Source organism: Mastomys coucha, unplaced genomic scaffold (genome assembly GCF_008632895.1).
Source record: "Mastomys coucha isolate ucsf_1 unplaced genomic scaffold, UCSF_Mcou_1 pScaffold3, whole genome shotgun sequence".
NCBI classification, from domain to species: domain Eukaryota; kingdom Metazoa; phylum Chordata; class Mammalia; order Rodentia; family Muridae; genus Mastomys; species Mastomys coucha.
In genome coordinates, this window is record NW_022196909.1 from 19330453 (window position 1) to 19342805 (window position 12353).

The window sequence follows — 12353 nt, forward strand, 5'->3', positions numbered from 1 at the left end:
AAGGTTAGTAAATTGAGGGAAAAGAGAAAACTGACTCTACAGAGTAGTTCTCTGATCTCCATATGTGCCATGGCATGTGCATCTACATATGCACATTACACACAGACACAGACACACACACACACAGACACAGACACAGACACACACACACATGTGCAAAAGAAAAAGAAAGGATGGGCCCTGGGGGGGGGGGGAGAGGAATGAATGACTGTTTAAGTATATAGTATACGTATAATGAATGAATAAGTATACAAATCTATGGCCTTTTGTGGAAATTGGACACTTGTCTGGATCTCAAGGCTCATGTGCCCAGCCTTTAGCAGTATTAGGACATTTAAGAACCTTCAGGGGGTGTGTGTGGCCTTATAGAAAGAAATTAGGTCACCAAGAATGTGCCATTGAAAGGGACCATGGAATGCCCTCTTCTTCTCTCTGTCTCCCAGTGGTCCTCGGGCTCCACCTCAGACCCAGCAGCAAGCAGGCTGGACTGAAACTGCCGAAATGTGAAATGAAAACTGACTTCTACATCTTATTGTAGACTTCTCTCAGGACTTCCTTACAGGAGGAAAATGCTGACCAATACAATGGAATAATACCATTAGGTGCTAAAAATATTTCTGTCTTTCACTTCTACTACTCCTATTTGGAAATGCTGGAAATGAGTGCATAGATAACTTTGGTTTCAAAATTATTGCATTTTACCATCTCATAAAGCAGCAAAGCATATATCTGTATATAGAGTTCTGTATCCTGTTCCACTTGATTTTGCAATTAATTCAGGGAAAGCAAGCAACACTTCTTTGATATCTCCCTTAATTACTTACATCTCTGTAGCCATCTTTCGTATTCCCAGAAATGTCTCCTGCTATGTCTCTACAACCAGCTGGGCAGAATTTGCTGGGAAAAAAAAAAATATGGTATTAAATTACATTGAAAGAAGAAAAGCATTAAACTACACCGCAATTTAATTTCCGACACATGCACACACAGATGTAAAAGAAACAGGATGGACCCTGAGTTCAAGGAAAAGGAGACAGGGAGAGAAAGAGGAGGGGAATGAATGAATGAATGAATGAATGAGTATATAAATCTACGGCCTTTTGTGGAAGTTGGACAGGTCTTTGGATCTAAAGGCTCCAAGGTTAGTAAAAACTAATTCCTCACCCATGGCCCTATTAGCACGTGGTAATTCTGGAAATAAAAAAGAATGCATAGGCAATTTTGAGTCCCCCCCACTTTCATAATATAGGCTAATAATATCTTGCTTTAAAGACAAATGAGAAACCTGATTTACAAAAACACAAACTGATCTAAAATGTTAACCTGGAAAGAAGTTTTACACAATGGTAATTTGCTTTCTGTGAGGATTGTAATCATGTGTAAACTATCAAAGCTACTTCCCTAACACACTTGGATTCTAAGACGCCTAAGAAATACTTTTGAGGTAAAAGAAAAATTTACCTATATAGTATAACCTTATTCTTATTAAAGGAAATGTTTAAAATATATAGCATTTCTGTTTGGATGGATAAAAAGAAGATAAAAAGCAACACATTTGTGCTCTCTCTTGGAGCACAATTTGGTGTTCATGTACCTCAATAGCTCATTATCTAAACTATACTCTAATGCAGAAACAAAATAGAAGCCATCTGTATAAATATAAATATTCTAGTATCTATATTAGGAAAAGTAAAAAGAAACAGGTAAAATTAATAATATAATTCTGTTAGTTAATAATACAAATTAATATTATATATTAATTAATAATATAAATTCTGTTAATTCCCACTTATATTGGAAAAAAAAAACAAGAATCAAGGAGATAATTTAACTTTTTTTTTTCCTAATACTGAGAATATATTTTATACCTGTAGTACATTTCACCTTAGACTTGCCATAGTTCAAGCACACAGTCACTAGGGTGACTATAACAGATAACTACTGGTCCATGTAAAAATAAATGAACCTGCTTTCAAAGAGTTTTCCAGGAACCCATCACAGATGGTAATGTGACTGAAGGGCGTGGTGGTTTGAATATGCTTGGTCCAAGGAGTGGTACTATTAGGAGGTGTGGCCATGATGGAGAAAGTGTGTCACTGTAGGGGTAGGCTTTGAGAGACCTTCCTCCTAGCTATCTGGGAGACAGTCTTCTATTGGCCTTCAGATTAAGATGGAGAACTCTCCTGGATGCTGCCATGCTCCCGCCATGATGATAAAACAGACTGAACCTCTGAACCAGTAAACCAGCCCCAATTGAGTGTTGTCCTTATAAGAGTTGCCTTGGTCATGGCGTCTGCTCACAGCACTGGAATTCCTAACTAAGACAAAGGGTGTCAGTGCTAGAGTCTGGGTGGCTTGGCTCAGACCAAGGTTAGGTAGCTGACCCCGAACACAGCAGTACAAACTCCCTGCAGTTCAGCCTCTCTTCTCTCTAGTTTCTTGAAGCATCAATACATCGAGGACATCTACTTACATTTTTTTTCTACAGTGTGACTTTTTTTTTAAAAAAAGATTTATTTATTATATGGAAGTATGTGTAAGTAGCTGTCTTCAGACGCACCAGAAGAGGGCGTCAGATCTCTTTATGGGTGCTTGTGAGCCACCATGTGGTTACTGGGATTTGAACTCAGGACCTCTGGAAGAGCAGTCAGTGCTCTTAACCGCTGAGCCATCTCTCCAGCCCCAGCTACTTACATTTTTGAACACACACAAACACATACAAGGTATAAAAACACTGACAGCTTTGAAGAGGAATGCTGAATGTCCCTGTTTCTATATGACTTGACAGTCTTCCTTCCTTCCTTCCTTTCTTCCTTCCTTCTATTATAATATACATACCATCTCCTCCTTCCCTTTCTTCCCTCTGAGCCTCCTATATGCCCCTCCTCCTTAGCCTCTTTCAAATTCATGGCCTCTTTTTTCATTAATTGTTGTTACATATGTGCATATACATATATCCCTAAATACATAGATACAACCTGCATGGCCTTACCACTGCGACTTGTATGTGTTTTCAGTGTTGGCCCCTTGGTATGGGGTGATCAGTGGCTGCTCTCAGCTTCCTCCCTCAGTGGCCTTTAGTCTCCGTGTAGGGTTGAGGCCTGTTTACTCCATTTATGTGACAGGGTGTTCCAAAATAGCAGCTGTCTTTTGATTTTCCTTCCATTTACTTTCCTCTCACTGCTTAGAAAATTACCATGTAATGACAACTAATTATCACACGACCCAAATAAATGCTTCATAGTTCTTTCCTAGGGCCTGCATGGCAGCCGTAATCAAGGAACCGAGACATTAAAAAACAACCTCCTGCAGGCTCATGGGTCCTTGAGAGAAGAATTGCTTAGTGCCAGATGAGCCTCTGAATTCAGACAGTTTAGGACTGTAGGAAACTGAAATGGTGTGGATGATGCTCGTAATATAAGACCCCCCATGGAGCCCATGCATATTAATCAAGAGCTGTAACATGTATGGCTATAGTAAGTAACATCCAGAAAGACTAAATATAGCCTACTGCTAATGTAGTCTAATTTTGCTGTCAAATGAATTGACAATCAAATGAGTAACAAAGACCTTGCAAAGGTCTCTGTATTCCAGAATTATGGGTGAGAGGTGTGGGCCTGCATTAGTGGCCATACTAAAGCACTGAAAGATGGCTGGCCTACAGTGGAACCAATCTGTCACCATAATGTCACACTATATGTTTGAATACATTGTCCTTTCCTATGATTCTCAGGACCCTATCACTGGTGTCCTGGAAACATGTGGCTGATAAAGCTCTAGAGGCCATTAGCCTCTGAATACATGGGTTGAACCATAACCTTACAAAGCAATACTGACTTTCATACACTTGGATTTCTCATATTCTTTAAGTATACTTAACATTAGCTAATCCTGGAGCTGATTCTGCACATCAAACACTCACACTGAGAACATCCAAATGTCTGAGATAGTTAAGGACACGAGCTCTTTAAATCTAGCCCCCTGAGCAACTTAGTGTAGTGACTTAGTGGTTTTGAGCCTCCGTTTTCATGATGTAACAGAAGGAACCTTCCGGGAATGCTGAAATATCATCAGCTACTTACGTGTGTGATATGGAGAGCTGCACAGGCCTTTAAGAAAGCACTCTAAAGTTATAGTTTTTTGTTATTGCTGTTGACATTGACTTCTAGACAGAAACTGGGGGTGCTTTTGTCCCCTAGAAAACACGAGGCATTGTGTACAGACAGCTGTGTTTGTCACAACTGGCATGTGGGCAGTAAAATCCAGGGAAGGAAGGCATTCCCTGACGCTTAGGACAGCCCTACATAGCAAAGAGCATCCCTATAATTAGGAGTTCCCTCTAGACCACATCACTTCCATAATGGCTGAGGAAGAAATATCTATCAGAAATTAAGTAGACTCGTAGTTAAAGTAAAGCTGAACTAACAATCCATATCCTTATTCTCTCTAGGCTTTTCTTTAGGGTAAAAGACAAAACCCTATGAAAGGATTATTCATAGGGTTATTACTCATTTCCAAATACCAACCAGGGAAAAAGTATACTCCAAGCTCAACTGTGGCTCACTGGTAATACAGCAGAACTACGGGGTCAGCAAACTAGGGACCAAGTCCCAAACACAACCTCCTCCTCCTCCTCTTGTGTGTGTGTGTGTGTACGTGTGTGTGTGTGCATGTGTGTGTGTGTATGTGTGTGTGTGTACATGTGTGTCTGTATGTGTGTGTATATGTGTGTGTCTGTATGTGTGTGTGTGTATAAATGTGTATGTGTGTGGTGTGTATGTGTGTGTATATGTATGTGTGTATGAGTGTGTGTATGTGTGTGTGTGTGTTTGTGTTTCACACAGCCCAGCCCATGTTCACTACTGAACATCTTGCCTCCAGTTCTCAATGACTAGGATAATACAGGTGTGCGCCACCACACCCAGTCTGAGCCATCCCACCCTGCTGCTTTTTTTAAATGCTATTTTGAATTCACACACTTAAATCATGCGCGTAAGTGTGTATCTTCCTATCGGTATGGCCATGAGCACGTGAGTGGCCCAAAGAAGTCCGAATAGAGCCTTAGATCTCCCAGAGCTGGAGTTACAAAGAGTTGAGAGCTTCCTCACGTGGGACCTAGAAACCAAATTCAGTTCTTCTGCAAAAGCAGAGTGCACTCCTGACTGCTGAGCCACCTCTGCCACCTGGGATTGCTCACACAAACAAAACTTTATACTGCTCACTTATTTGTTTTTATCACCTACCTTTGCTCTTTTGCTTCAACAGCAACAGAGAGTGCATGAGTCAGTGCAATAGGAACTTTTAGCCTACAAAACCCACAATTATTTGCAGTGCAAAGGGTTTGCAGGTTCTGCCTTTCGGGACCATCTCAAATACTCCTTATTGCTATACATGAATAATTTAGTACACATAGTTACCTGTATTTTTCCTCGAAATAGTGACTGCCTCGTTCCAAACAGGTTATTAAATCTATTACAAATAAAGAGAAGTACAATGAGCAGGTGAGCAGAAAACAGGCCCCCTGGTTCTAAATATTTCTTTTCAGTTAAAAAAGAAAACTTGGAAAGCATTATCATGTTATTTGAATTTTCTTGTCTACACATAAATAAAATCTGGGATTATAGTCTGCAGGGTTTAATCAGTTTCTTTCTTCTTTCCTATCACCAATGGGGAGTTTTCAGTGCTACTGTCTAGAGAACAGTAACAAAATCTACTTTTTTTTTAAATTTTTTATTTATTATATGTAAGTACACACTGTTGCTGTCTTCAGACACACCAGAAGAGGGAGTCAGATCTCATTAGGGATGGTTGTGAGCCACCATGTGGTTGCTGGGATTTGAACTCAGGATCTTCGGAAGAGCAATCAGTGCTCTTACCCGCTGAGCCATCTCGCCAGCCCCAAAATCTACTTCTAACTGAAAAACTATACACCTGTAGATTTCATGTACATAGTATGCTTAATAGGAGAAATACCATTAAAAAATCTTATCATAATTCATGGAAAACATTTCCAAGAACATCCCCCCCCCCTTTTATTTTTGGTTTGTTTTTCGAGACAGGGTTTCCCCGTGTAGCCCTAGCTGTCCTAGAACTCACTCTGTAGACCAGGCTGGTATCGAACTCGGAAATCCACCTGCCTCTGCCTCCCAAGTGCTGGGATTAAAGGCATGCACCACCACCGCCCGGCACTTTCCCCCATTTTTGACAGAGTCTGAGGTAGCCCAGGTTAGTCCAGGTTTGACCATACAAGTCACTATGTAGCTGAGGATGACCCTGAAATATTCTGGTCCTCTTGGTTCTCCTCCCTGAGTGCTGGGGTTACATGTTTGTGCCACCACAACTGGATTTTTGTGGTTCTGGAGACAGAACCCACCAATAGTGACATACTCAGCTCCCCAGAACATTTTAATCCGGCAAGTGGCATTCGGGTGACACAGGAACAATTTAATTACAACCCTGACATGGTAATCGGTGTTAATCAACAATCAACCAGGAGCAAGTAGCTAAAAAGGAAGGTCCTTACAGGGGAACATAATTAGTTTAACTGGCAAAATAGTTCCCCAAATAGCCCATATTCTCAACAATAGTCCTTTCTTCTTCATAAACCTTTATTTATTTATTTATTTATTTATTTATTTATTTATTTATTACTTATTTAATTATCTATTTTATATATGTGAGTACATTGTCATTGGTGTCAGACACACCAGAAGAGGGCATCGGATCCCATTACAGAAGGTTGTAAGCCACCATGTAGTTGCTGGGAATTGAACTCAGAATTTCTGGAAGAGCAGCCAGTGCTCTTAACCGCTGAGCCATCTCTGCAGCCTTTTCAAGAATGTTTCTTAAGGAGCAAAACATGGTGAACGCCAGCTACCACTGCCTTCCTATGAGTGGCACATCCCCTTCCTAAGCAGACTGACAGCAGGAACCAGGGGCATCCTGCGACCATGGATAGGCATGGAGCGGGTGGCAGGGTGATGACTCTGCCCCAGGAGGCCGAGGAAGGAGCCAACAGTTTCCCTCTCACCAGGGCTCATGTTCTGTCCCCAAACTGGTGTGTGACAGGGGTGAGGTCTCTAGTTAAAAAGTTTGCTTCCTCAGAAGGAAGGGGGCTCGGGGTAGGACTTCAGAGAAGCCAGGCCACAATAAGAGCTGGAGAATTTCCCCAAAGCCTCAAGGCTCATAGGAAACAAGATTTATTCTATCCCATACACATCATCGGATCCATTCACCATATGCCCTAACTACTTACAAAGAAGCCGTTCCCCTCTATCCCTAGGCCCTTTTCCTCTCCCCACATTACAGGGTTTTTTTTTTTTTTTACTACATAGCTCCGGCTGGCCTGAAACTCATTCATGGACCAGCCTGGCCTCAGAATCACAGATATCAGCCTTCCCGTGGCTCTGAAATGCTGGGATTAAAGGCATGGGCCTCCATGTCCAGCTTGTTCTCGTATTTTACTGCTGTGTCTGAGATCACAATTATGCCCAGAGGAAGAAATAGGCGCAGAAGGAACTCTCTCAGGTGGACAGACTTGATGGTTTTTCTGTTGTACCTGGATGGTCGCTGCTGGCGTAGGCTAGTAGAAAGCCCCGGCCAGAAATGTGAGATCCACTCTGGAAGCGGACAGTCACTTCGTTTGAGTTCAGCCAGAGTTCTTTGGGAACAGTCCAGCTCCCACAGTACGGACCTGGAGACGAAGCACACATGTGGTACATTTGAAAACTTGCAAAGAACAGAGAAGGTTCTTTTAGAGAGCAGATATGCCCTATAACACATGCAAAATTTTAAATTCTTATCCATCTGGAACTTTGCTTGACGGAGACCAATCTGTAAACCGGATTAGACAGCTAAGCCTGGGGTGGAGCAGCCTACCATAGACAAGCAAGAGTTTAGAAGTTGCTCATGATGAACAACCCAGCAAATAGGAAAACCTAATAAAAAAGACGTCAAAGACATTAAGAAATGATTTATCAGAGTACACTCCAGGATCCTCCTAAGGAACTGATTCAAAGGAGGTTCCAGATGGAAATATATTGTGCAATGCAAAATTATCGAGCTGGTTAGATGGCTTGGCTCAGCAAGTAAAGGTCCTTGTCACTGAGCCTTAGGAATGGTACCCATGTGGTGGAAGGAGAAGGCCTCTTCTAACCCCTCTAACACCTGTAGTGTATGGAGGTATGTCTAACCTCCACAGAGTTCTGAGGCATGCATGTATCCCTCCCCCCCCCACACACACAAAAATGAATGTAATAGAAAAATTAGCCGGGCGGTGGTGGCGCACGCCTTTAATCCCAGCACCTGGGAGGCAGACGCAGGCGGATTTCTGAATTCGAGGCCAGCCTGGTCTACAGACTGAGTTCCAGGACAGCCAGGGCTATACAGAGAAACCCTGTCTCGAAAAAAAACAAAAAACAAAAAAAATAAATAAAAAAAATTAAAGTTTTGCTCATATGCAATGTTCATATTTTTCTCTTGCATTAACTTCTACTGTAACACAAACTGTGTTTTGATTGGCATTACAAAGTCTGTTCAAAAGCAGTGATTCCCTTCCCTACTTTGAGATGGTCTTAAAATGTAGCCTAGGCTTCAGTCTGGTGATCCTCTGTCTTAGCCTCTAAAGTGACTTCTAAAGGCAAACACTATAAGTTTGCAAGGCATGATGGCACATGCTTTTAGCCCTAGGACCCCTGAGGCAGGTACAGGTGATCTTTGTGAATTTGAGACCAACCTGGTCTAGAAATTTCCAAACCACCCAGGGATACACAATAAGACCCTGTCTCAAACAAACAAATAAAATGAAGCAAATCTGTAAACTCCATTTGGAATTCAAAGGTAGCTTGGGGTACATGCTAGGGGCTGGGGATGTATGTAACTCAGTGCTAAAATCCTTGCCTAGCATGTGCAAGCCTGGTATGATGGCTAATAATGATTAGCAATGGACTTGACAGAAGTTAGAATCACTTAAAAAGCAAGTTTCTGGGTGAACCTATGAGAAACTATCTAGGTCAGCCTTTGGGCGCAGCTGAGGGAGGGAGTGTCACGAATAGGTTGAGATGGAAGACCCACCCTACAGCTGGATTGCACCCACTTCCCGGCCTCGAGTCCTGGACTACACAGAGGTTTCCTGAGCATAAGGCCCATCATTCTCTGCTTCCTAACGTCACATGCAACTTGACCAGCTCCCTCAAGCTCCTGCTGCCAGCATTTCCCTGTCTTGATAAACTGGATCCTCCGACAGTAAGCCAAAGTAAAACTTATCTCCCTTAAGTTGTTTTTAGCAGAGAATCTTCTCAGAGTAAGACAAAAGTAACCAGCAGATCCAGTCTGCACAAATGTTATAAATTAGAAGTTTCACAAATTTTAACACTGCATTAGGAATATTAAAGACAGGCAAGTTAATCTATTGTCCTTGCTAGGGTCTTCTTGCCAGGGTAAAACAATGACCGAAACCTATTTGGGGAGGAAAGGGTTTATTTCATCTTACAAGTAAGAGTCCACTATCAAGCAGAGATCATGGAAGAACGATGCTTGCTGGCTTATTCCCCATGGTTTGCTCAGCTTGCTTTCTTATACACCTGCCCAGTTCATCTGCCCAGAAATGGCACCACCCATAGTAGGCTGGGCCCTCCCCCACGGATCATTAATCAAGGAAACTGGCCACAGACCAGTCTGGTAGGCAGTTCTCTCATTGAGATCTCTCTTCCCAGGTGACACTAGTTTTGTCAAGTTGACAAAAGTTAACGAGCACAATAATGAAGTACCACTGGCCGCTCTGTAGGGGAGAGCCAGTCATGGGTTGAACTTAACTTTCCTAGTTTGTCCAGCTTGGTCTACAGAGTGAGTTCCAGGACAGCCAGGGCTACACAGAGGAACTCTGTCTCGAAAAGAAAAACAAAAAACAAACAAACAAACAAAAACAACAACAACAACAACAAAAAAAAACCTTTCCTAGTTTGTTTTATATGCTTGTAAAAGCACTCGCCCTTTTAGTATATAAGTGTATAAGCCAAATAGTAAAAATAAAATAACATAAAATAACTTAGAACAGTTGATAAGTTAGGATCCTTTTCCACCTGAGTTTCTGCTTGAGTACTCCTCTCCAACTGTGTTAAACACTGAGTTTCTTCCTAACTTTCCACAGCTTCCTAATGAATTCTGAAAAGATCATGGGTAAATGAATCTAAAGTGGTAACCCAAAAAAATTTCCTTTTTTTCCCCCAAGTTTTCAGAATTGAAATGTTGCAAAACTTCAGGCTTATTTCACAAATAGCTAAGAATATGGGTCATCACACAAATTTGTACAATATAGAATTCCCTAGATGCCAAATAGATAGGGAAAGTTCTATCTGGTTTTTATCGTGACAGAGCACACAGACATTTCTAGGAAAAGTCCGAAGAAAGCCAAGGTTGTCACTGTCCTTTAGTGACCCTGATGCCCAACACTAGTCTACCTCAGGCTTAACAGCATGCCACAAAAAGGATACATCCTCGGGGGAGGACGAGAAACCTGTATCAGTGTCACACAGAATGGCTTTCCTTATTTTCTCTGTTAACTACAGCGTGAGTGAGCCTATGTTTGGGATGGGGATGGGGATGAGCCTGGAGCCCTGACTGCAGTGTAGCCGGTTGGGTAGGGCTCCCAAATTATCACCTGACAGTCGTAGATTCCGTTCCTCAGACTAGAAGCTGTATACATGGGTGACATGTCCAGAGCAGAGTAATAGACCGAACACGGCCACGAGAGGAGAGCAGGGAGAGAGTAAGACGTGAAGAGAAAGAGTGGACCAAGAGCATGAGACAAAAGGAGGGGGAGCACAGCTGAGGTAGCAGGGTTATAAGGGAGAAGGCTAAGCTGACTCCACGAGATGCTTCGAGTGGACACTTCAGGAGACTAGGCCTAAATCTCTGTTTCCAAGAACTGGGCAATTCCAGGCAAGTCCAGGCCTCAGAAGCTGCCCTACCACCTGGCCTGAGGCAAGGTCAATGGGTCAGCAGCAGTTTTCCTCAGCATGTTTCCAGACCTCCCCAGTAAGTTTCCAGCCCCGACACCCAGGTACTGAAATGTCCATAGAGATGGACCCAACAGATTAACATAGAGGTCACCTACCCGAGAATTCTCTAATGTGCTTTAAACCAGGCCTGCAAACTCCCTTGGTTGTCTCTCTAGTCTGGCAGTGGAAGACCCCCAGCAGGCTGGACTTCTGCAGGATAAAACACTCATTGTGTTTACATACGATGAGTCCGGGATATCATTCTCCGGCAAATCATGGACCTCTTACATAAGGAGAACGGGTGAAGAAACTGGAGGAAGTCTGGAGGGTGTGAGACAGACTTGAGAAAAGCCAGGATGCTGGCGAGGTCTCTGAGATGTCTAATGGGTACTAGCGATTCTGAGGGAGCCAGGAAGCCAGCAGGAGCTTTGGTATGCTAATCGCTTAGTACCTTCAGCCAAGGAGAAGGGTAAATGGCTCAGCGGGTAGATGGGAATCAGCTTCACAATAATTGCCAGAATTTGGGGGAAGATGGAGTTTCCTCTGGACCTGGCAGAAATGTCTTCCTATAGCTAAAAGGGAAGAGATATCCAATGGGAACTAGTCACAAACCCTGGAAGCTCAAGCAAAGTTCTGTTTTCAACCAGGCTCCTTCAAGGATGATAACCCACTTCCTCCACGATGTGTTACTGAGGACGAGGGCCTTGCACGGGCTAGGCAAGAGCTCTACCACTGGGCTATATCTCTAGTCCTCTTTCGTGGTGTGCACTTGTGCTGCTTCCTACAGGGGGTGCAGATGCAGATTCACCAGGCTGAAAGGACGAAGCGGGGCGGGGGTGGGGGACAGGGTGGGGTGGGTCTGCAGAATCCCAGTCCAGGTGGGAGTGAGTGTGAGGGAGGAGAAGGCCCTCTCCAAGGATTTTAAATGAAATAGATGATTTCTCTTAGATGATCGTAGTTTATGCACATACCTTTATTTGAGGTGAGCTTGTATGTATTCACTTTATTCAGGATGGACAAGGGCTATGTATGAACGTTGGAGAGTGGGAAGGAGTTTTCAGAGTGAATGAAATCATTGGCTGGGGTTTAAAGTGCTGCGAATGTTCAGTTTGTATGGAGAGGCATTCCAGAAATCCCAGGTACTTGCTGGGCAGGTTCTTATCAGCAAAGAAGTTGAACTTGAACTTGTAGGTCTGCCAAGGACTACTTGACCTTCCCCAAGTACAGGGTGAGGGGCTCAGGTCCCCAGACAAGGTCAGAGAAGGGGAAACCTTGCTGGTAAAATTCATTCCCCATTTTGCGCTGAGCTCGGAGGAGCTATCTGGACCTGGTAGAGTGTGACCTTAATTATCAGGG

At 43.0% G+C, this 12353-nt stretch overlaps 1 protein-coding gene across 1 annotated transcript in view; it reads right to left on the reverse strand.

Moving 5' to 3' along the window:
• The window catches only part of Dcbld1 (discoidin, CUB and LCCL domain containing 1), a 63146-nt gene that overhangs the window by 27443 nt on the left and 23350 nt on the right, over positions 1-12353 (reverse strand). The window contains exons 3-5 of the mRNA XM_031348753.1: positions 7559-7693; positions 5418-5469; positions 825-897 (exon numbers count right to left, since the gene is read on the reverse strand). Coding sequence (XP_031204613.1) covers positions 825-897; positions 5418-5469; positions 7559-7693 — 260 coding nt within the window. The remainder of the gene's footprint in view (positions 1-824; positions 898-5417; positions 5470-7558; positions 7694-12353) is intronic.